At 42.5% G+C, this 26,104-nt stretch overlaps 2 protein-coding genes across 2 annotated transcripts; both read left to right on the top strand.

Moving 5' to 3' along the window:
• Window positions 1–272: 272 nt before the first annotated feature.
• Window positions 273–8,300, top strand: ttll10 (tubulin tyrosine ligase-like family, member 10; the record flags this gene model as incomplete). The annotated part of the gene is made up of 10 exons (XM_014135380.3): window positions 273–451; window positions 566–684; window positions 900–1,020; window positions 1,310–1,395; window positions 4,633–4,819; window positions 5,598–5,769; window positions 6,309–6,449; window positions 6,652–6,768; window positions 6,889–6,982; window positions 7,298–8,300. Coding segments are annotated over 10 exons (2,052 nt in total), but the record flags the coding sequence as incomplete, so codon positions are not given.
• Window positions 8,301–15,730: 7,430 nt separating this feature from the next.
• On the top strand, window positions 15,731–26,052 carry LOC106566871 (pleckstrin homology domain-containing family N member 1). Its single transcript, XM_014135379.3, has 11 exons — window positions 15,731–16,197; window positions 18,255–18,354; window positions 18,694–18,837; window positions 18,961–19,047; window positions 19,179–19,257; window positions 19,431–19,567; window positions 21,673–21,819; window positions 22,279–22,365; window positions 22,579–22,654; window positions 22,833–22,909; window positions 23,157–26,052. Exons 1-11 carry the CDS (start codon window positions 16,103–16,105, stop codon window positions 23,262–23,264), a joined length of 1,137 nt encoding a protein of 378 aa, XP_013990854.2. The 5' UTR covers window positions 15,731–16,102; the 3' UTR covers window positions 23,265–26,052.
• The last annotated feature ends 52 nt before the right edge of the window (window positions 26,053–26,104 follow it).

The raw sequence follows: 26,104 nt of genomic DNA, 5'->3' as shown, positions 1-26,104 counted from the left end.
TAAAAGAAAAGCTAGAATACTGAAATGAAAAGGCATGTTCAAAATCAGCACTCAGGAACTACAAAGCTGATAAAAGCAATATTATTTATTATGGTTTAGTAAACAAGACTTTCCTATCTAGAGTTGCCACCATTTTAGTTACAGTACATATTGACACTTTTTGAATAGAATTTGGCACTCAGCAGTTCAAGTGTGTAAGCGTGCATGTTCTGTACGAGTGTACGCATGTGTGCGTTTACTTGTGTGTGTATGAGTGTGTGTTTTAATCCATATCTCTGGGTGCGGCAGGTGTGTGTCTGGAGGAGCAGTGCTTCAGTGGGAGCAGGAGGAGGTCATCCCCCAGGGGGGTGGTGTTACTACCATATCCAGAAAGGGAGAGGGACAGGCGGACAGAGGAGCCCAGGGGCCCAGGGTCTTTCTTCTTCTTTGGAGGAGGGAACGGAGCCTCCATGTAAGTCACTCCCCTATTCCAACGAAGTGAAATGATAAGACAATTCAACTTAGGCCTTAATTCAATCTTTTGAGTCTAGCCATTTTTTGTATTGACTACTTTTATTCAATGTAGAGTAACCTCCTATTGTGAGAGCAGAGGATGGCAACGGATCTATGACAAGACTAGAGAGGACTTTAAACTCAAGTGGTGTGAGATCAAATCCCCAGTCACCTATTACAACTTCAAAGAAGGTAACTGTACTATACAAGCTCATATGGTTCACTCCACAGAGGTATCAATACAGTTACAGTTACATAAAATGTTAATTCAGTCTTGAATATTTCATAATAAGCGGCAAATATATATCTGGGTTCAGTGTTTGAAATCATGTCTCTTTTGTAGAAGACAACAGATGTAAAATGACTATATGAAGGAGAATGGTTTTGAATATGTCATCATGTCGTAGGTGAACAGCTCCTTTTCCAGATCCCCAACAACAAGGTGCTGACCACTAAGATCGGCCTCCTTAGCAGCCTAAGGGAGTATGACCGCTTCAGCAGCAAGGTCAACCACGGTCGGGGACTGAGGTGAGGCATCTGAGACAAAGAAGGTGCATAGGCCTCTCACATTATAGTCCTGTAAAATACTGTATCTCTATAGAGTAGTTACTAATGTCTACTTCCAATGGTTACTTCATCTAATGGCTACTTCTATAACTTATGTTAGCTCCCTTTATTTTTTTTTATTTTTTTTACTTCACTAGGGTATTGATTTTCCTGGATCCGTTTTAAATCCAGTATTGAAAATAAGATAAGACTATCCCTTTAAGTAATACAGTGACCTTTCATCTAATGGCAATACTTCTCTGCCTTGTAGGAGGATGAAAATTGAGGAGTTTTTCCCCACCACCTTCCGCATGGACATGAGAGATGAGAGAGAGGCTTTCTTTGCCCAGCAGGAAGGTAAAAATTGGCCTAAGTCAAATACAACGCCTCCAGTAACACGATAACATGTCAATACTTGCACACTACAATACAGGTTCAACAAGATTCTGTAGCGGGCTACAGTTGAGAAAGTAACTTGTGCTTCATGGAAAAGACAATGACGGCAAAGATAATGAAAACAAATCATGCGTAACTGACAGATTTGCGTGACACAATAGTTGTCCTGGCGATTTTAATGTATTATTATTTATTTATTTTTATGTTGGAACGTTAAGGTACAGCACTTCAGTTCCTAGTAGGCTATTGTGATAAAATCACAAGAGAAACCTGTTGTGTTGCTATAGAGAAATGCTGGCAGAGGGCATGTCTGAGAGACAGAGAGAGACGTAGTGAAAAGCCATGACACCCACAGTCCTTTAACATTGGCTACCGCCTTACTGCAGCAGGCTTTCCACCATTGCTCCTCACCTCATTTCAAAGCTGTTCATTTCAAAATTCAAAAGGCACTCACACATCTGAGCTTTCTTTGTTGCAGGTGCATGGTAACAGTTGAGTAACATGAGAAAAAAGAAGAAACCTGCACACTGCTCTTGCTAGTATCACTGCTCTTTATTAAGCTTTACATATTGGCCTCAAGGCATTTCGAAACCTGTTAATTTCACCTTCTGCAGTTAGGTTTGTTAAAGAGGCAGAAGGGTTGAAGAAGAAACCATGACACAGTCAGTTCTCCCAGTTCTCCCACACCAATAGCACAAGTAGACTTATGACTCAGCTGCCATAGAAGAAGGATGCAGTATAACTTTCAATGTGCATCATCATGAAGTTAATAGTAACTTTAATTCTAAAAGTTAAATGACAAATCCACTCAAAAACGATATTTTGGTATTTTTTCATTAGTCCATTGTTAATACAGTCCCCAAATCTTTGCATGTCAGCAGTCAAGTTTTCAGGATATTGGACTTTCAAGAAGCAAAGTGCCACTTGCCACATCATCATCATGCTGCAAACTGCATCATCATAATGGTGTGGCAACTGACACTTTGCTTCTTGAAAATCCTATAATTGTTCCTTTAAGTTAAGAGGATGACAATGATACATCTGCATATTATCAATTGAAACAGCATCTCTCAAGCCTACGGCAAAATTACAACAATCAGGTGAAATATAATAACATGCATAATGACAACAATAAGGTTTAGTCTGCTTGGTGACATAAATAACTCATTATTGTGACACATACAGTAACAGTGAAAAGCTTGGACACACCTACTTATTCATGGGTTTTTATTTATTTATGACTGTTTTCTACATTGTAGAATAATAGTAAAGACATCAAAGCTATGAAAAAACACATGGAATCATGTATAACCAAAAAAGTGTTAAACAAATCAAAATATATGTTATATTTTAGATTCTTCAAAGCAGCCCCCCTTTGCCTTGATGACAGCTTTGCACACTCTTGGGATTCTCTCAACCAGCTTCACCTGGAATGCTTTTCCAACAGTCTTGAAGGAGTTCCCACATATGCTGAGCACTTGTTGGCTGCTTTCCTTCACTCCACGGTCCAACTCATCCCTAACCTTCTCAATTGGGTTGAGGTGGGGTAATTGTGGAGGCCAGGTCATCTGATGCAGCACTCCATCACTCTCCTCTCTAGGTCAAATTGCCCTTACACAGCCTGGAGGTGTGTTGGGTCATGGTCTTGTTGAAAAACAAATGATAGTCCCACTAAACACAAACCAGGTGGGATGGCGTATCGCTGCAGAATGCTCTGGTAGCCATTCTGGTTAAGTGTGCCTTGAATTCTAAATAAATCACTGACAGTGTCACCAGCAAAGCACCCCACACCATCCCACCTCCTCCTCCATGCTTCACGATGGGAACCACACCACAGAGATTTTATTTTACCTTTATTTAACTCGGCAAGTCAGTTAAGAACAAATTCTTATTTTCAATGACGGCCTAGGAACAGTGGGTTAACTGCCTTGTTCAGGGGCAAAACAACAGATTTTTACCTTGTCAGCTCGGGGACTTAATCTTGCAACCTTTCGGTTACTAGTCCAACGTGCTAACCACTAGGCTACCTGCCACTCCTATCATCCGTTCACCTACTCTGCGTCTCACAAAAACACACCGGTTGGAACCAAAAATCTCAAATTTGGAATTTTTCCATCAGATCAAAGGACAGATTTCCACCAGTCTAATGTCCATTGCTCGTGTTTCTTGGTCCAAGCGAGTCTCTTCTTCTTATTGGTGTCCTTTAGTATTGGTTTCTGTGCAGCAATTTGACCATGAAGGCCTGATTCACTCAGTCTCCTCTGAACAGTTGATGTTGAGATGTGTCTGTTACTTGAATTCTGTGAAGCATTTATTTGGGCTGCAATTTCTGAGGCTGGTAACTCTAATGAACTAATCCTCTGCAGCAGTTACAAACCTGGGTCTTCCTTCCCGGTGGCGGTCCTCATAAGTGTCAGTTTTATCATAGCGCTTGATGGTTTTTGTGACTGCACTTGAAGAAACTTTAAAAATTCTTGAAATGTTCTGGATTGACTGAATTTCATGTCTTAAAGCAATGACGGACTGTCATTTCTATTTGCTTATTTTAGCTGTTCTTGCCATAGTATGGACTCTGTCTTTTACCAAATAGGGCAATCTCTGTATACCACCGCTACCATGTCACAACACAACTGATTGGCCCAAACGCATTAAGATGGAAAGAAATTCTACAAATGAACTTTTAACAAGGTTAATTGAAATGCATTCCAGGTGACTACCTCATGAAGCTGGTTGAGAGAATGCCAAGAGTGTGCAAAGCTGTCATCAAGGCAAAGGGTCGCTACTTTGAAGAATCTCTTTGTTCAACACTTTTTTGGTTACTACAAGATTCCATGTGTTATTTCATAGTTTTGATGTCTTCACTATTATTCTACAATGTAGAAAATAGTAAAAAATAAATAAAAACTCATGAATAAGTAGGTGTGTCCAAGCTTTTCACTGGTACTGTAGGTAATGTAGTCAGCAAAGGTGACATATAACTAATTTGTCTGCATAGTTCACATATAACTACAATGATTAAATGTCACTATTTGGAGATATTCTAATAAGACATTTAAAAAATCATTCCCACATCTGAGTTATATTGTTGCAGGTGCATGGGAATAATGCGAAAAAAGAAAGCACACTGCTCTTGCTCGTATCAGTAGTTTCATTCAAGTTTACGTTAGATATTCTAATAAAACCATGTTGCGTTGCTAGGTATGTGTGATGAGAAGACAAGCATGTGGATCTGTAAGCCCACGGGCCTCAACCAGGGGCGAGGCATCTTCCTCCTGAGGAGCCAGGACGACGTCTCGGCCTTCAGACTCAAGCTGCAGAACATCGCAGAGAGCCAGTGCAACAGGACGCTGCCTTTTCGCTTGCCCCAGGCACGCATCGTGCAGCAGTGGGTGAACAGTAGGGCTGTGAACGCTACTTTATAAGGACGTTCAGTACTGTGTCTGCAAAGCCAAAAGGAATTGCAGATTATATGATCATCAAATACATTTTATAATTCTGATTTTATTCGATGTGGTTATACTGTAGTAATTCTCCATGAATTGCAAAGCTGCCATTGTTTGCCATATTCAGTTGACGAATTGGATATATTATTACATTTCTACCAACAGAGGGAATGTAAGATCTGTTTTTAAAAGAGCCATGTATTAGACAGGTTGGTTTATGCGGCAAAACAGACGGTGTTGGCATAGATTGTTGACAACATGTAAACTATATATAAAGTTTCACATTGAGCACCTCATCTCTCAAATACATCGTTACAGTTGTTGCTTAGCTAGCTCATGAATTTGAGACATTTAGCATAGACGAAACATCAGTCAAAACACCTCAAACAAGACATGGTATCAATAACAAGATACAACGATTCCCCACATGGCAGTTTCTTGTCATTGTTGCTAGCTATCTGGCTATCCAGAATCACAACCACACATGGCTTTCTGCACCACTGAAGCGTGCACATTGTTTTCGTGACGTTCTCAGCGTATCTATTGTATCTACAGAGCCTTGTATCTATTGATACAAGGCTCTGGGCCTGTATTCAGAAAGAGTATGCATGCTGATCTAGGATCTGTTTTTCCTTATCATTATGAATACAATTATTTGGACTGCGGGGACGATCCTAGATCAGCCAAGTGGATTATAATGTATATCTAATGTTTCCTCAGGTATGTCCAGAACCCTCTGCTCTTAAAGGGGAGAAAGTTTGATGTGCGCTCCTATTTCCTCATTGCCTGCACCTCACCCTACATGGTATTTTTTCGCCATGGTTACGTGCGCTTGACCTGCGACCTTTATGACCCCAACTCCCCCAACCTCTCTTCCCATTTGACCAATCAGGTTAGTAGAAAAAATATGCTTCTCTTTCATGGTTTACAAAATTATTTTGCCTCCCCTGAGCAGGATAGTGTTTTTCGTCATGAATCTTGTTCTGGAGGCAGCTCTGCAGAGTGGTCACCAGCTGATTTTAAACCAAAACTCTAACTCTAACCTTAACCACACTGTTAACCCTAATGTCTAACCCTAACCTTAAATAAAGACAAAAAGTAAAATAAAAAATATAATGAATCTTTACAATATAGGCAATTTTGATGTTGCAGTTGGCCTGTCTAAAGGGAAAATGCTCAGTTCTGCTCCAGGACAAGACAATAAACGTCAACCTGCTCCCCTGACCTGCAAGTTTAGTCATATAAGCAGAGTATTACTATTTCAGAATCAGGTTGTCAACAGATGCATCTCCTTAGGATACTGCGTGAAAATAGACCAGAAACCAGGTCATAAAATAATGGTACCAATCAAGTCTCAAACTGTTGGCCCTGTAACAACTCCTCTCTCTGGCCATTCATGTGTATCCTGGTCCTCCTTTTGTTTCCCCACAGTACATGCAGAAGAAGAACCCTCTCTACAGCGTGCTGAAGGAGGAGACTGTCTGGTCCATGGATCGATTCAACACCTACGTCAATGACAAGCTCAGTGTTGCCAAGGGCCTGCCTAGGGACTGGGTGCTTGGCGCTTTCGCCGTGAGTTGTAGTTTTTTTTTAGGTTTACATCATGGTTAAGTTAACCCTTCAGGGACCAATTATGAAAGCATCATTGGTGTTATTTATAGTTAAGTGATGTGATTTTACTCCTGGGAGAGACTACAAACGACATCCGCTCCACCCACACCTTTGTGTCTGTCTGTTTGTTTGTCTTGCCCTATGTCTGTTATCCATTCATTAGAAGCGAATGCAGCAGATCATGATCCAGTGTTTCTTCGCTGTGAAAGCCAAGCTATATCGTAAACTGGGGTACTTTGACCTGATTGGCTGTGATTTCATGATTGACGATGACTTTAAGGTCGGCAAAACACCTCATTGGTTTTTAATGTAAAGTGTGTGTGAGTTTAAAAGTATTTGTGAGCGGTTGGTCAAATTATCAGTTGATGTGCTTGCTGTGCCTTTGTCTGTCCTCATCTAGGTGTGGCTGTTGGAGATGAACTGTAACCCAGCCCTCCACACCAACTGTGAGGCCCTGAAGGAAGTGATTCCCAGTACTGTTGTGGAAACTTTGGGTGAGCACACACTACCCTTCACATGACTGGCTTAATTAGTTCTGTTGGACTATGATATTACCTCAAGAATTTGACAAGATATCCTCAAATGCAGCTGATCTCAGAAATAAACACAGTTCGGAAATACTTTTTTTGTCTTTGCAATTCAAGATAGCGAGATGAAGTGTCGCCAGTTCCCCTTTAATTTGTTAGTTTGCCTGTGTGTGGCTTCTCTCTGTTTTTCTATTGGAGGGTTGAAAATAGCCTGATGTGTGATAGCTAGTACCCAGCTGTAGGTTAATCAGGCCTTACAGCCTTATGCCTTATCTCCTGTAGATCTGACTCTGGAGATCTTCAACAAGTGTCGCTGTGGACTGAAGCTGCTGCCATTGGCCAGTCAGAGGGACTTTGTGCTACTGTATGATGGCGAGACTGCCCATGTCCCTGTTCTTAGCCGCAGGAGCAAAACAGCAGTACCCCTCCAAGCCCAGCGCCCAAAGAGTGCCTCCACCCAAATGATCTTCACCACCAGCAGGACTCAGAAGACCGAGTCTGTAGCATCAGTGTCTCGGGAGAAGTCAGTGAGTGAAAATACATTTTCTCCTGTAGCCATGACGGCTGTCTTGGTACCCCTGACTGGCACTGATGCCACTGACCATCCTGCCCCTGTCACTACACACAATGATCCATCCCTGCAAACCGGTCCCAACCGACCCACAGGCCCAGGAGGGGCCCCCAGACCCCATCCCATCCACAAACCCAGTCCTCGGCCCCTCAAGCCAGCCCAAGCGCGCGTGGAGCTCCAGCTCAGCAAGTGCACCTGGCAGCGGCGATCGGGGAACTCGGAACATCGCAAGCCCCCAGATCTCCTGTGGGTGAAGAATACCTTCAAGTCCCTGTCTACCCCGGCTCTGACTGAGGGCTCACGCCTCTCTGTGAGACGCCTGCGGGCCACCAAAGCCTGCCACCCCGACCAGGTACCATCCTTCTGCTACTCCCTGAGGCCCACCCAGTTCCGCCTGGCCAAGCCCGGCACCAGCGGCCCCGTGTGGACAGACAAACAGGACAAGGAAGGGGAACAGGAGGGAGAGGGGGGCCAGGAGCCCGGTGTAGACACACAGAGTGCAGCCAAGGAAGAGAAAGAGGACAAAGAGCACAGGGAGGAGCTGTGATATACTCACACTGAGACAGTCACACCTGTCAAAGTATAGACGACTTAATGCTAATCATTTTGGTTTGTGGGTAACAATATGTATGGGTGAGGTTGGAACCTCGCCATGAAAGGAATCCTACTTAGCTTTTTATTACATAATATTTTAAATGAATAAAGTATGTTTATCCCCTGATAAAAAACCTGATGATTCTGTCTTTTGATGCTTGAAATTTTTGAGGTTACTTCGAAAATGCAATTGCACAACACTATGACAACTGGTGAAATAGCACACTGGCAAATCTACGCTACCGGAGTGATACTGAGACTAAGACTTTTTACTTGAAATGTATTATAAACAAAAAACAATGATTGCAAAGTTAGGCAATTTTGATACAACATTTTTAACAGAAATGCAATGGTTCATTGAATCAGTCTAAAACTTTGCACATACACTGTTGCCATCTAGTGGCCAAAATCTAAATTGCGGCTAACCTGGAATAGTACCTCATGACCTTTCTCTTGCATTTCAATGAAAAAAAGGCATTTTTTTTCTTTGTATTAGCTTTTACCAGATCTAATGTGTTATATTCTCCTACATTAATTTCACATTTCCACAAACTTCCACAGAGTGTTTCCTTTCAAATGGTATCAAGAATACAGCAAGATGACGCTGACAGAGATGGTCGCCTCGCTTCTGGTCCTCAGGAAACTACGCAGTTATTTGTTTTTTTTTTATGTACTAGTTTATGTATTATTTTTTACATTGTTAGCCCAGGAAATCTCAAGAGTTATTACATACACCCGGGAAGAACTATTGGATATAAAAGCAATGACAACTTACCAACATTACGACCAGGAATACGTCTTTCCCAAAGCGGATCCTTTGTTCGGTCCTCCACCCTGGACATGGGATCTTATCCCAGAGGTCGACCCAAAACAACACGGTCGCCGCAGGAGAGGCAGACGGAGTGGCCTACTGGTCAGACTCAGAAGGCGAGCACACCACCCACCCCTTCCGAGCATATTACTCACCAATGTCCAATCTCTAGATAACAAAGTGGACAAAATTAGGGCACGAGTTGCCTTCCAGAGAGACATCAGAGATTGTAACATTCTCTGTTTCACGGAAACATGGCTCACTCGGAATATGTTGTCAGAGTCGGTACACCCACCCGGCTCTTCATGCATCGCACCGACAGAAACAAACATCTCTCTGGTAAGAAGAAGGGTGGGGGTGTATGCCTTATGATTAACGACTCATGGTGTAATCACAACAACATACAGGAATGTAAGTCCTTTTGTTCACCTGACCTAGAATTCCTTACAATCAAATGCTGACCGCAATATCTTCCAAGAGAATTCTTTTCGATTATAGTCACAGCCGTGTATATCCCCCCCAAGCAATTACCTCGTCAGCCCTGAAAGAACTTCATTGGACTCTATGTAAACTGGAAACCATACATCCTGAGGCTGATTTTATTGTAGCCAGGGATTTTAACAAAGCTAACCTTAAGAACTAGACTTCCTAAAGTCTATCAGCATATCGAATGCAAGATACGGGTTGCTAGCATTCTCGATTATTGCTACTCTAACTTCCACGATGCATACAAAGCCCTGCCCTGCCTTCGGCAAATCTGACCATGACTCCATTTTGTTGCTCCCAGCCTATAGACAGAAACTAAAACAGGAAACGCCCGTGCTCAGGTCCGTCCAACACTGGTTTGACCAATTGGATTCCATGCTTCAGGATTGCTTCGATCACGTGGACTGGGATATGTTCTGGATAGCCTCAGACAACAACATTGATGTATACGCTGACTCGGTGAGCGAGTTTATTAGCAAGTGCATTGAATATGTCGTACCCACTGTGACTATTAAAACATTTCCTAATTGGATTGATGGAAGCATTCGCGCAAAACTGAAAGTGCGAACCATCGCTTTTAATCATGGCAAGGCGACTGGAAACATGACCGAATACAAACAGTGCAGCTATTCTCTCCTCAAGGCAATCAAACAAGCAAAGTGTCAGTATAGAGACAAAGTAGAGTCGCAATTCAACGGCTCAAACACGAGACGTATGTGGCAGTCAATCAGGGATTGCAAAAAGAAAACCAGCCCCGTCACGGACAACGACGTCTTGTTCCCAGACAAATTAAACAACTCCTTTGCTCGCTTTGAGGACAATACAGTGCCACTGACACAGCCCGCTACCAAAGCCTGTGGGCTCTCCTTCTCCGTGGCCAATGTGAGTAAAACATTTAAACGTGTTAACCCTCGCAAGGCTGACGGCCCAGACGGCATCCCTAGCCGCGTCCTCAGAGCATGAGCAGGCCAGCTGGTGTGCTTATGGACATATTCAATCAATCCCTATCCCAGTCTGTTGTCCCCACATGCTTCAAGATGGCCACCATTGTTCCTGTTCCCAAGAAAGCTAAGGTAACTGAACTAAATGACTATCGCCCCATTGCACTCACTTCTGTCATCATGAAGTGCTTTGAGAGACTAGTCAATGAGCATATCACCTCCACCCTACCTGATACCCTAGACCCATTCCAATTTACTTACTGCCCCAATAGGTCCACTGACGATGCAATCGCCATCACACTGCCCTATCCCATCTGGACAAGAGGAATACCTATGTTAGAATTCTGTTCCTTATCTACAGCTCAGCATTTAATACCATAGTACCCTCCAAACTTGTCATTAAGCTCGAAACGCTGGGTCTCGACCCCGCCCTGTGCAACTGGGTCCTGGACTTTCTGACGGGCCGCCCCCAGGTGGTTAAGGTAGGAAACAACATCTCCACCCCGCCGATCCTCAACACTGGGGCCCCACATGGGTGCGTTCTCAGCCCTGTTCACCCATGACTGCGTGGCCATGCACGCTTCCAACTCAATCATCAAGGTTGCAGACGACACTACAGTGGTAGGCTTGATTACCAACAACGACGAGATGGCCCCCCCCCGATCCACATCGATGGGACAGTAGTGGAGAAGGTGGAAAGTTTTCAGTTCCTCGGCGTACACATTATGGACAAACTGAAATGGTCCACCCACACAGACAGCGTGGTGAAGAAGGCACAACAGTGCCTCTTCAACCTCAGAAGGCTGAAGAAATTTGTCTTGTCACCTAAAACATTCACAAACTTTAACAGATGCACAATCGAGAGCATCCTGTCGGGCTGTATCACCGCCTGGTATGGCAACTACACTGCCCTCAACCGCAAGGCTCCCCAGAGGGTAGTGCTGTCTGCACAACGCATCACCGGGGGAAATCTACCTGCCCTCCAGGACACCTACAGCACCCGATGTCACAGGAAGGCCAAAAAGATCATCAAGGTCAACAACCACCCGAGCCACTTCCTGTTCACCACGCTATCATCCAGAAGGTGAGGTCAGTACAGGTGCATCAACGCTGGGACCGAGAGACTGAAAAACAACTTCTATCTCAAGGCCATCAGTCTGTTAAACAGCTATCACTAACATAGAGCGGCTGCTGTCAACATACAGACTCAAATCTCGGGCCACTTTAATAAATGGACTTAATAAAGGTATCACTTGTCACCTTAATTAACGGCACTTTAATAATGTTTACATATCCTACATCACTCATCTCATATGTATATACTGTTCTATACCATCAACTGCATCTTGCCTATGCCTATCATTAGTCACTTTAAATAACGGCACTTTAATAATGTTTACATATCCTACATCACTCATCTCATATGTATATACTGTATTATATACCATCTACTGCATCTTGCCAATGCCGCACGGCCATCGCTCATCCATATATTTATATGTACATATTCTTATTCATACCTTACATTTGTGTGTATAAGGTAGTTGTTGTGAATTAGTTTGATTACTTGTTAGATATTACTGCATTGTCGGAAACTAGAAGCACAAGAATTTCGCTACACTCACATTAACATCTGCTAACCATGTGTATGTGACCAATAAAATTAGATTTTATTTAAATATGCATATCCTTGCTTCAGGTCCTGAGCTATAGGCAGTTAGATTTGGGTATGCCATTTTAGGCGAAAACTGAAAAAAAAGTATTTTGCTCTTTAGACACAGCGCTTAAAACGTTACTATTTTACTCCATAGGAATAGCTTTTAGTATAAAATACAATTTTACACATTCACGTCTGTTGCCATGAAGTGCATTGAAAGACTGGTCATGGCTCACATCAACACCATTATCCCAGAAACCCTAGACCCACTCCAATTTGCATACCGCCCCAACAGAACCACAGATGATGCAATCTCTATTGCACTCAACACTGCCCTTTCACACCTGGACAAAAGGAACACGTATGCGAGAATGTTATTCATTGACCACAACTCAGCGTTCAACACCATAGTGCCCTCAAAGCTCATCACTAAGCGAAGGACCCTGGGACTAAACACCTCCCTCTGCAACTGGATACTGGACTTCCTGACGGGCCGCCCCCAGGTGGTAAGGGTAGGGAACAACACATCCGTTACGCCGATCCTCAACACGGGGGCCACTCACGGGTACGTGCTCAGTCACCTCCTGTACTCCCTGTTCACTCATGACTGCATGGCCAAGCACAACTCCAACACCATCATCAAGTTTCTCGATGACACAACAGTGGTAGGCCTGATTACCGACTACGATGAGACAGCCTATATAGGGAGGAGGTCAGAGACCTGGTCGTGTGGTGCCAGGACAACAACCTCTCCCTCACCATGATCAAGACAAAGGAGATGATTGTGGACAACAGGAAAAGGAGGACCGAGCACACCCCCATTCTCATCGACGGGGCTGTAGTGGAACAGGTTGAGAGCTTCAAGTTCCTTGGTGTCCACATCACCAACAAACTATCATGGTCCAAACACACTAAGACAGTTGTGAAGAGGGCACGACAAAACCTATTCCCCCTCAGGAGACTGAAAAGATTTGGCATGGGTCCTCACATCCTCAAAAGGTTCTACAGCTGCACCATTGAGAACATCCTGACTGGTTGCATCACTGCCTGGTAAGGCAACTGCTCGGCATCCGACCGCAAGGCACTACAGAGGGCAGTATGTATGGCCCAGTTGTAACGGCTGTCGTGAGAGAGAGTAGACCAAGGTGCAGCAGAGTTAGTGTTCATCATTGAATATTTAATAGACGAAAGAACACTATACAAAAATAAGAAAACCGACAGCCAAACAGTCCTGTCAGGTGCAAAACACTAACAGAAACAATTACCCACAAAACCCCAACGGAAAAACAGGCACTTGTGTGACTCCCAATCAGCAACAACACTCTACAGCTGTGCCTGATTGGAAGCCACACGGCCAAAATCAATGAAACAAACCAACATAGAAAAATGCACATAGAACGCCCACCCAATGTAACGCCCTGGCCTAACCAAAATAAAGAACAAAAACCCCTCTCTATGGCCAGGGCGTTACACCAGTACATCAGTACATCCAAGACCTCTATATCAGGCGGTATCAGAGGAAGGCCGCCCTGAAAATTGTCAACGACTCCAGTCATAAACTGTTCTCTCTGCTACCGCACGGCAAGCAGTACCGGAGCGCCAAGTTGAGGTCCAAAAGGCTGCTTAACAGCTTCTACTCCCAAGCCATAAGACTCCTGAACAGCTAATCAAAGGGCTACCCAGACCCCTCTTTTACGCTGCTGCTACTCTCTGTTTATAATCTCTGCATAGTCACTTTAACTCTAACTACATGTACAAATTACCTCAATTACCTCAACTAATCGGTGCCCCCGCACATTGACCCTGTACCGGTACCCCCTGTATATAGCCTTGCTTGTTATTTTACTGCTGCTGTTTAATTATTTGTTACTTTTATTTTCTATTTTCAATTTTTTACTTAACACTTATTTAAAAAAAAAAATCTTAACTTCTTAAAGTCTATCACTGTAAGGTCTACACCGGTTGTATTTGGCGCATGTGACAAATAATGTTTGATTTGAGTTTGAGTTTTGTTTAACTTTGCAATCATTGGATTTTGTTTGCCATACACTACATGACCCAAAGTATGTGGACACCTGCTCGTCGAACATCTCATTCCAAAATCATGTGCATTATGGTGTTGGCCCCCATGTGCTGCTATAACAGTCTCCAGTCTTCAGGGAAGGCTTTCCACTAGATGTTGGAACATTGCTGTGGGGATTTACTTCCATCCAGCCACAAGAACATTAGTGAGTTGGGGCACTGATGTTGGGCGATTAGGCCTGGCTCGCAGTCAATGTTCTAATTCATCCCAAAGGTGTTCGATGGGATTGAGGCCAGGGCTCTGTGCAGGCCAGTCAAGTTCTTCCACACCGATCTCAACAAACCATTTCTGTATGGCCCTCGCCTTGTGCATGGGGACATTGTCATGCCGAAACAGGAAAGAGCCCTCCCCAAACTGTTTTCACAAAGTTGGATGCACAGCATCTAGAATGTCATTGTATGCTGTAGCGTTAATATTTCCCTTCATTGGAACTAAGGGGCCTAGTCCGAACCATGAAAAACAGCCCCAGACCATTATTCCTCCTCCACCAAACTTTAGGCAGGTAGCTTTCTCCTGGCATCTGCCAAACCCAGATTTGTCCGTCGGATGGCCTGATGCTGTAGCGTGATTCAACACTCCAGAGAACGCGTTTCCACTGCTCCAGAGTCCAATGGAGGTGAGCGTTACACCACTCCTGCCGACGCTTGGCATTGTGCATGGTGATCTTAGGCTTGTACGCGGCTGCTCGGCCATGGCAACCCATTTCATGAAGCTCCTGACGAACAGTTGTTGTGCTGACGTTGCTTCCAGAGGCAGTTTGGAACTCGGTAGTGAGTGTTGCAACCGAGGACAGACAATTTTCACAAGCTACGCGCTTCAGCACTTGGTGGTCCCGTTCTGTGAGCTTGTGTGGCCTACCACTTCGCGGTTGAGCCGTTGTTGCTCCTAGACGATTCCACTTCACAGCACTTACAGTTGACCGGGGCAGCACTAGCAGCTCTAGAAATTTGACGAACTGACTTGTTGGAAGGTGGCATCCTATGACGGTGCCACGTTGAAAGTCACTGAGCTCTTCAGTACGAGCCATTCTACTGCCAATGTTTGTGTATGGCGATTGCATGGCTGTGTGTTCGATTTTATATACCTGCAGTAATTGGTGTGGCTGAAATTGACGATTCCACTAATTTGAAGGGGTGTCCATATACTTCTTAAAGTGGAAAATCTGTGTCTCAGCATCACTCTGTTATTGTGGAATTGCCCACACCAATCCAACAGTGCCCACACCAATCCAACTGTACAAACAACAACTACAACACACCGCACAACTGTGTTGAAGCTTTGGCTTGTTGTTATGACTGCAGCCCTTTGTCTCTCAGCTGTGAAACACATAATTATCATGCCTCTGTACTTATTAAGCACTGCACATGTAAACAGGAGGATTATTTCAACAATGGTCAACAGCGTCTCTTGTTTCTCAATGCCTCTGCCATCAATTGCTTCATCTGCATGATTCTCCAAAGGGAAAGCAGACAGGCTTCAGAAGAACTCAAATTTGCTCTGTGACACCGTTAAAGTGAAAAGGCCACTGAGGAAGTTGCGTGGCTCTCTGCATGCAAACTGACAGGAAGGAAGAATGAATGCACTGTGACGCTGCTCACAGCTTTTTGCTTCTTGACTCAACTCATCTCAGAAGCTTTGCCACCTTTTTCTTGATATTTCAGGGATAGTGATATTGTGTTTTAGAAGAAATGGAGAACTGAGAAGTTAAGCGACATAGCCCTCCCTTCCCTCTGCACTGTGCCGGTCCTCTTTTCCTCTCCTTCCCCCCTCCCTCTCTCTACATATCCTCCGTCTGGTCTTAGCGTGGTGCAGAAGCTGTGGGGATGAATGCAGACGGAGACAGATGGTACAGTATAGTTAGTGTACTAGGAACTGAGGGTGAAGGAAAGAGTTCTGTGTCTCGCTGGACTGGACTAGGCTGAGAGAGGAGAGTGCTAGCTGGTCATGGGATGCTGTAGTGTGACTCAGAGAGGAGCGCATTCCGGGATTGACGATGTGGGCCCTGACGAGATCGAGCTCCTGGAGATTGACAACTCAGGGTGAGTCTGGTTTTGTTAACAGAAGACCATGAACCCTATCAATCCCTCATGGGAGTGGTCTGTTTGAGTTTGATAGACTGCCATTTGCCTTTTTACAACCTCACAATCACATTTTAATTTCATTCGGAAACATAAGCGGCAGGTAGCCTAGCGGTAACCGAAAGGTCGCTGGTTTGAATCCCTGTGCCGACTAAGTGAACAATCTGTCCATGTGCCTTTGAGCAAGGCACTTAACCCTAATTGCTCCTGTAAGTCTCTCTGGATAAGAACATCTGCTAAATGACGTAAATGTAATGACTGTGGAGATTTTAAATATGTTGATGACACATGACAGCATCTAAGACTATCAAGCATGGTCACAACCGAATAGATACGCTTCACAATATCAACTTCTCTGAATCTAGATAAAACAAGCAGTAAAATACTGAGCCTCTTGGCTTTGTAAGAAAGTTTGAAGCAATACTATTAAATACACCTATTGTTGGGTTTTGGTAATAAGAACGAGGAGTGTTTGGTTGACGAGGTATTGAGAGGAAGTGGTGTCGCTTTGCCTTGGGGTGAGTGGTGAAAACAGAGCACACATTGACAAGTGTGCTAGCAGTTTCAACCACTTCAGAACTTCAGTTCCTTGAGAAAGAAACAATGAAATTTGAGGGCATATTTTATCAAACATGAAACATAATGCATCTGTGTAATTTTAATTTACACACAAAAGTACATACAGAGTCGGAACGCTAGTTTGGAGACATAAACGTTTTAATAGACATAAACGTACTGATCCTCACTGAAGCGGCACTGATGTGATTAGGACATGAGCGGCCGGTGATATTGTCTCTCTAATTAGCAGACAATGCTACCGCTCGTCTCTCCCTCCTGTCTAGTCTGGTCTAACACTGGCCAGGCCTCTAAATCCCGTAATGTGGGGAGTGGGGGAAACGAGAAGCTAATCACAATAGCAGCTCACAGACTTCACATGCCCAAACTGTGAGAAGACAAGGGATCAGCCACAAGCAACACATACTGTGCACACGTGCGAGGATGCTTGTCCACGCACACACATTGACACACTTATGAATGTATACACACACACACACACACACACACACACACACACACACACACACACACACACACACACACACACACACACACCACACACACACACACACACACACACACACACACACACACACACCACCCCCCCGCATGAATAGGTTCACACACACTGCATTCAAACAGTGCATACACACGCATGTGTGCATGCACAAATACAAAGGGACACATGCACACACAGAGACAGACACTCAAGCACAAACACAAATGTGACAGAACTGTTGACACACATTGGGAATGTTTTAGGGGTGTGTAGTTACTGTATTACTACCAGATAAATGGGTGAATGTGGGCAACATGTCTTTATGTGAGGGGGTCAGATGGTGGGTGTCTGCTCCACACTTTAATCTGCTTATGTCTGGACACCGTTGGGTGAAGGGGGCTCAGGCAAGATGGCTGGCTCGTAAATGAGGTGGGCAAATTGGTCTACAGTTCTGTGAGATGTTACAGTAGTGTGGGATAAATGGGAGAAGGTTTTGTGGTTAATGTGATATGGGGTTGACTGCTGATATACAGTGCCTTTGGAAAGTATTCAGACCCCTTGACCTTTTCCAGATTTTGTTACATTACAGCCTTATTCTAAAATGGACGTTAAAAAAATCCTCAGCAATCTACACACAATACCTCATAATGACTAAGTGAAAACAGTAAAAAAAAATAAAAAAAAAAAACATTTTAGTAAATGTATAAAAAAAAGTTATAAAAAAAATATAATACCTTATTTACGTAAGTATTCAGACCCTTTACTATGAGACTAGAAATTGAGCTCAGGTGCATCCTGTTTCTATTGATCATCCTTCAGATGTTTCTACAACTTGATCGGAGTCCACCTGTGGTAAATTCAATTGATTTGACATGATTTGGAAAGGCACACACCTGTATATATATAAGGTTCCACAGTTGACAGTGCATGTCCGAGCAAAAACCAATGATTAATGTTTCAGGATATGGAGTCTAGGAGAGAGCAGGCTTCAGATCTCTGTGAGGAATGGAAAAGACGGTCCACCCTCTCGCTACCCTTCAGTGAGACACCTCAACCAGGAGGTCAGTGGAGGATGAAAGTGTGTGTTTGTGTGTGTGAGAGAGAGAGAGAGCGAAAGAGAGTGGCCATCTGTATGAATATGACACTAAGATACAGAAATTGAAAAGGTTCTGCCATGCACTTATCACACAGGAAACAACAGTGGGTTACACCCTTCGAGTGCACATATTGGCACTTGCAAGTGTGAATGCATGGTGTCAAGGGTGCATCAACATACTATTTTATGTCAAAGTTGTTATATCACATTAATGATAAAGGGATACTCATGTATGCTAATGTTAACTCCTCACTACATCTCATTTTAAATGAGACAGGTGAAGTATTCTATTCTATTCCCCTAGGTTGTGCTATGGGGCAGGAGCAGAGAGGAGCTACACCACATAATCTACAACCAGCCCATACGTGACTGGGAGGGCCAACCTATACACATGTATGGAGAGATAGTGCACTCCTCCCTGGTGTCTCTCCACAACAGCTACACACAGGTAACATCTCACTACACCATGCTCAGATAGGCTGTAGAGATCAACCATCACTCACTGTCTATGTCCCGACTCTAGTACTGCTATATTGATGTTCTGTTCATGTGTTTGTTTATGTTCCTATAGGAGACACGTGAACACTATCTGGTGCTTTTCTCCTTCCACTTGTTGATCCTATCTCTGGACCACTCTCACCATGGCTTTATCTATGAGGTTGGTTCCTTTACAATTGGGGAAATACTGTAATGACACTGTGCAGATGCTTGCATGTTGAACATTTCACTTGAATGTAAAATGCGTTCACCTAAGGCCAGCTAGTCAATGTGTTGCTTCTTCTTTCTCAGGGCATGCTGCCTCTCTCTGGACTGTCTTTCCAAGCCACCTCACTAGCCTCCAACTCGCAAACCATGTTCCAGATCAGTGGTGAGTTCTATTATGATTATGCAGTGAGTTCATTAAAGCATTAATAGACAAGGTTATATTATTTATTGTGGTTTATCACGGCTGTGCTACGGTCATAGGTGTGACGCGAAGCCAACAGTAAATGGTTTAATTATTGTATTGTAACACGGCTACCATCTCCCTCCCCATTCTAGGTCCAATGGTGGACTCCAAAGTATTCACCTGTGCCAGTGCAGCAGAGATGAACAAATGGATACACCACATGGATGAGAGGAAATACAAATCCATGAGCCAACTGCTAAGCCCCTCCCACTGTGCACTGTCTTACCTGGTAAGGTATTCAATCAACCCCCCCCCCCCATAAGAACCACCCCCCTATAAAGTAAATTACAGATCCTAACAGATGTCATTGCAAATTGTTAAACTGTCTGAACAATTGTGAGGTTCACTTTGCTTGATCACAACTTGAACATCTAATAGCACATATGAATTGCACATATTACATACAGTTGAAGTTGGAAGTTTACATGCACTTAGGTTGGAGTCATTAAAAATCTTTTTTCAACCACTCCACAAATTTCTTGTTAAAACAAACTATAGTTTTGGCAAGTCGGTTAGGACATCTACTTTGTGCATGACACAAGTAATTTTTCCAACAATTGTTTACAGACAGATTATTTCACTTATAATTCACTGTATCACAATTCCAGTGGGTCAGAAGTTTACATACACTATGTTGACTGTATGTTGACTTTTAAACAGCTTGGAAAATTCCAGAAAATTATGTCATGGCTTTAGAAGTTTCTGATAGGCTAATTGGCATCATTTGAGTCAATTGGAGGTGTACCTGGAGATGTATTTCAAGGCCTAACTTCAAACTTTGCTTGACATCATGGGAAAATCAAAAGAAATCAGCCAAGACCTCCACAAGTCCGGTTCATCCTTGGGAGCAATTTCTAAACGCCTGAAGATACCACTTTCATCTGTATGCAAGTATAAACACCATGGAACCACGCAGCCGTCATACCGCTCAGGAAGGAGACGCGTTCTCTGTCAAATTCTTATTATCAATGACGACCTAGGAACAGTGGGTTAACTGCCTTGTTCAGGGGCAGAATGACAGATTTTTACCTTGTCAGCTCGGGGATTTGATCTTGCAACCTTTCGGTTACTAGTCCAACGCTCTAACCACTAGGCTACCTGCCGTATAAACACCATGGGACCACGGAGCCGTCATACCGCTTAGGAAGGAGACGCGTTCTGTGTCCTAGAGATGAACGTACTTTGGTGCGAAAAGCGCAAATCAATCCCAGAACAATAGCAAAGGACCTTGTGAAGATGCTGGAGGAAACAGGTACAAAAGTATCTATATCCACAGTAAAACGAGTCATATATCAACATAACCTGAAAGGCCGCTCAGCAAGGAAGAAGCCGCTGCTCCAAATCCGCCATAAAAAAATCGAGACTACGGTTTGCAACTGCACATGGGGACAAAGATTGTACTTTTTGGAGAAATGTCCTCTGGTCTGATGAAACAAAAATAGAACTGTTTGGCCACAATGACCATTGTTATGTTTGGAGGAAAAAGGGGGAGGCTTGCAAGCCGAAGATCACCTTCCCAACCGTGAAGCACGGGGTGGCAGCATCATGTTGTGGGGGTGCTTTGCTGCAGGAGGGACTGATGCACTTCACAAAATAGATGGCATCATGAGGGAGGAAAATTATGTGGATATATTGAAGCAACATCTCAAGACATCAGTCAGGAAGTTAAAGCTTGGTCGCAGATGGGTCTTCCAAATGGACAATGACCCCAAGCAAACTTCTAAAGTTGTGGCAAAATGGCTTAAGGACAGAAAAGTCAAGGTATTGGAGTGGCCATCACAAAGCCCTGACCTCAATTATATAGCAAATGTGTGGGCAGAACTGAAAAAGCGTGTGCGAGCAAGGAGGCCTACAAACCTGATTCAGTTACACCAGCTCTGTCAGGAAGAATGGGCCAAAATTCACCCAACTTACTGTGGGAAGCTTGTGGAAGGCTCCCCAAAACGTTTGACCCAAGTTAAACAATTTAAAGGCAATGCTACCAAATACTAATTGAGTGTATGTAAACTTCTGACCCACTGGGAATGTGATGAAAGAAATAAAAGCTGAAATAAATCATTATCTCTACTACTATTCTGACATTTCACATTCTTAAAATAAAGTGGTGATCCTAACTGACCTAAGACAGGGAATTTTTACTAGGATTAAATGTCAGGAATTGTGAAAAACGGAGTTTAAATGTATTTGGCTAAGGTGTATGTAAACTTCCGACTTCAACCGTATATTACACTAATGAGCTAAAGGAATCATTATGAAAGGACATTTGTTGCAAATCATTATCATTGGCGAAACTCTCCAAATATGAAGCTACGTGTCTGTTGTCACTTACTGTAGGTACCCTGCGATGAGATCTGGAAGAAAGAGGAACTGAAAACGTATTTACTGCAAGCCCCAATACAGCAGTGGGAAGGGGCCCCCATCCAGCACATGGGCCAGCCTGTATACATATCCATGGTCCACATCATCAACACACAGAGACAGGTAACACAACCCGCACTGTAACTTGTGTACTCACCAGTACTCTAAAGTCCATTTTAAGGGGTCTTGATAGCTTGATAGCTGCCATGTCAGACATGCTAAACGATTCAAATAGGCATGAATGTTGTACTGGAATGAAAAAGGCAAAACTATGTGGAAATGGTGGCAAAATTACCCCAGGTATGTTCAAAAACAGATTCAACACATGGTATACATGCCATGCAAAGGAAACAAATACTCAGAAAATAATCCTACACTAGTCCAATACTTCATCACTAGTATCTGCTACATAAAGACAGAAAATATAAATAATGCTAATGCAAATAAATATGGTAATCAAACAATAATGATCATAGGCCTAATAATAATACTTGATTATGCTAATATTATAATGCTAATGATAATTATAATAGTGGACTTCAGATCAAATAAAAGTGTGATAATGTTCATCCATTCTTGCAGGGAATCCATCAGCAACTTCTGGTACTCTTCCCTCAAGATGTCCTCCTGCTCTCTGTGGATAACAAGAGCCTCAGTGTCATATATGAGGTACAGTCAAATTATGTTCTCTAGGAAACAATTTCACTGGAACTCCTACAGTATGAACCTCGTGACTTACCACATTTGCCAATTGTCGCTATAGAGTAGATGTTGGTGTGATATACTATGATATACAGTTTAGAAGATGTAGAGGTGATCCAATACTAACCTTTCTCAATTCAAGATAAATGGCACTTCAACCTGTATTTCATAACATTTTAGGGTAGATTGCCTCGGAAAAGCATCACAGCCGTGGAGAGGTCAGCATTACCTGGGAGGCTGGAGTTCGAGTTAGCAGGTTATATACAAAACAGACATAATGTTATACTGCTCTAACATGTTTGTATACTGAGGGAAATTGACTGTAAATTGACCCTCCAACCTGCAAAGAAATCTGTATCAATTCCACTGTATCAAGTGTTGCTGTATGTATTGGTAAAGAGCACTGTACTTCTATTGTATATTGTGTGGCTCAGGTGAACTGATTGAGCCGCTGCAGGTATCTTGCACCTGTCCTGAAGAATATCACAACTGGATCTTCCAGCTACAACAGGTAAAGTACCATTACAGTCCCATTAAAATGGGAAAAGATGGAACAAAACAAACGGATCGGGAAAACTGGTTGGCTAGCCTTTTTGCCTGTGTCTATTGATTCCAATTGAGCCATACATGTACATCTATTTTGTGAAGATGCAGGATGTTAAAAATAAGTTCTTTGTCTTGAACGTTTTTTACAGAAAAAAAAGTCCCAAAAAGTAGTTGCAAAACGACTCAGTAGTGTTTATTTATTTTCTCAATAGCCGGAAACAAACCTCCAAGCTACCTCAAACCACCCGGCTCCACCCCTCATGCCAAAAAAACAGAGGAGCAGAAAGGAGTCCCAGGAACCAATGATAATTGCACATTAATGAGACTAACTGACCAATGGCCTCACAAAATAGAAGACTCATGCCTCTTTTCATTAATAGACACGATATTTGTGGATATCATGTATACAGTTCCTTTAGAAAGTATTCATACCCCTTGACTTATTCCACATTTTGTTGTGTTATAGCCTGAATTCAACATTGATTAAACGTATATTTTTTTCTCACCAATCTACATAAAATAGCTCATAGCTTACAGTGAAAACATGTTTTTAGAAATGTTTGCAAATTTACTGGAAATGAAATACAGAAATATCTAATTTACATAAGCATTCACACCCCTGAGTCAATACATGTTGGAATCACCTTTGGCAGCTATTACAGCTGTGAGTCTCTCTGGGTAAGTCTCTAAGCGTTGACACATGGATTGTATTATTTTTTTTTTTTAAATGTAAGCTCTGTCAAAGTGGTTGTTGATCATTGCTAGACAGCCATTTTCAAGTATTGCCATAGATTTTCAAGCCAATTAGTCAAAACTGTAACTAGGCCACTAAGGAACATTCAATGTCATCTTGCTAAGCAACTCCAGAGTATATTTGGCCTTATCTTTTAGGATATTGTCCTGCTGAAAGGTGAATTTGTCTCCCAGTGTTTGTTGGAAAGCAGACTGAACCAGGTTTTCCTCTAGGATTTTGCCTGTGCTTAGCTCTATTCCATGTATTTTTATCCTAAAAAACTCCCTAGTCCTTGCCGATGACAAGGACACCCAATAACATGATGCAGCCACTACCATGCTTGAAAATATGAAGAGTGGTACTTAGTGATGTGTTGAATTTGGCCCAAATATAACACTTTGTATTCAGGACATAAAATTAATTCCTTTGCCAAATGTTTTGCAATTTTACTTTAGTGCCTTATTGTACAAATATTTTTATTCTGTACAGGCTTCTTTCTTTTCACTCGGTCATTTAGGTTAGTATTGTGGAGTAACTACAATGTTGTTAATCCACTCTCAGTTTTCTCCCATCACAGCCATTAAACTCTAACTGTTTTAAAGTCACCATTGGCCTCATGCTGAAATCCCTGTGTGGTTTCCTTCCTCTCTGGCAACTGACTTCTACACCTGCATTGCTTGCTGTTTGGGGTTTTAGGCTGGGTTTCAGCTGATGTAAGATGGGCTTTATAAATACATTTGATTGATTGACTTAGGAAGGTCCCCTGTATCTTTGTATTGATATACCATCCAAAGTGTATTTAACCCTTCTCCTACAATTTACGTGGCCCTGTGGAAATCAAATTAACATAATAAAAAAAATGTACATCAAAATCCGTCTGTTTAAGCTAGGGCTTTGTCTCAATTCACTGTATCTGCAAATATCGCCCTTCCGCATATGCAGTAAAAGGTGGCAGTAAAAGGTGGCAGACCATAAGACATCCGGAACATCTGTCTTCTCGAGAAAAGGTCTAAAGCGTCTGAAAGGTTAGGCATACAAACTATTATGAAAGATGAGACTCTCACGATGATGTTCTCCGATCTCCACAAGCTTCACAGGACTCGTCTGAAGTCGGTACAGCCTCTTCTGCCAACTTCTGTCTGCAGCGTCCGAAAAGTTTGGTCTACACACTAATATGACCCCTCTGTAGGACGCCCACAAGCCTCACAAGACTCTGAAGGTCCCCGGTACCAATTGTTTCCCGAGCTTTCTTATATCTCTCAGATATAGGGCAGACACTTAAAGAACAAACTTCATTTTTATATATATTTTTTTTTACTATCTGATCCATGTAGTGAATCTGTTATTCAATGCGTTTCTATGGGCTAATAACAGTAACACCAAATTCAATGTTTCATCTAATAATTTTTGTATAGATTTTTTTTTTTATACCTTAAGGGGTCTTAAAATTCTAAATCAAATAGTGTAATGATCCTTGGTATGACAATCTTAAAACAATTCCATAAGTTAGCTTAGTAGAACGCCCCTTACCCCAGTTTAGACTGGGCTTAGAGTCTCTTAACTCTCTAGAGGGTTAATAACTTCACCATGCTGAAAGGGATATTCAATGTCTGCTTTTTTTTTTTACCCATCTATCAATAGGTAGACTTTGTGAGGCATTGGAAATCCTCCCTTGTCTTTGTGTTCGAATCTGTATTAAATTCACTGCTCGACTGAGGGACCTTACAGATAATTGTATGTGTGGGGTACAGAGATGAGGTAGTCATTTAAAAATCATATTAAACACTATTATTGCACACAAAGTGAGTCCATACAACTTATTTGACTTGTTAAGCAAATGTTCACTCCTGAACTTATTTAGGCTTGTTATAACAAAGCATTGAATCCTTATTGACTCAAGACATTTCAGCTCTTCATTTTGAATTAATTTTCAAAACTTTATAAAACATAATTCCACTTTGTCATTATGGGGTATTGTGTCTAGGCCAGCGACACAAAATCTCAATTTAATCCATTTTAAATTCAGGCTGTAACACAACAAAATGTGGAAAAAGTCAAGGGTGTGAATACTTTCTGAAGGCACTGTATATGTATATAATATTCAGTCTGATACAATGAAATTAAGAGATTCAGGTGAACATTCTTCTGCTGTAGGCTACTGTCTGTAGTACTCTGCTTCACTAGTGACTGTAATAGCAATGAATAGGCTGAATAGGGAGTTGATTTTTAGTGAACTGATTGTACAATATTTTTCGTAGAATCTCTGTGAACCAAAATAGAAAATCTAGTGCTGTTTATGACCTTTCCCATACTTTGTTATGATTGTTCTTGAAATATACGGACTCAATAAAAAGTAACTAAATACCTTTCCCAAATTGTGTTCTTATTATGTACAATACTTATATGTACAGTACAAGTAACTCAAAC

This window comes from Salmo salar, chromosome 13 (genome assembly GCF_965601325.2).
Source record: "Salmo salar chromosome 13, fSalSal1, whole genome shotgun sequence".
Taxonomy (NCBI): Eukaryota; Metazoa; Chordata; class Actinopteri; order Salmoniformes; family Salmonidae; genus Salmo; species Salmo salar.
This window is presented reverse-complemented; position numbering and strand designations above follow the sequence as displayed.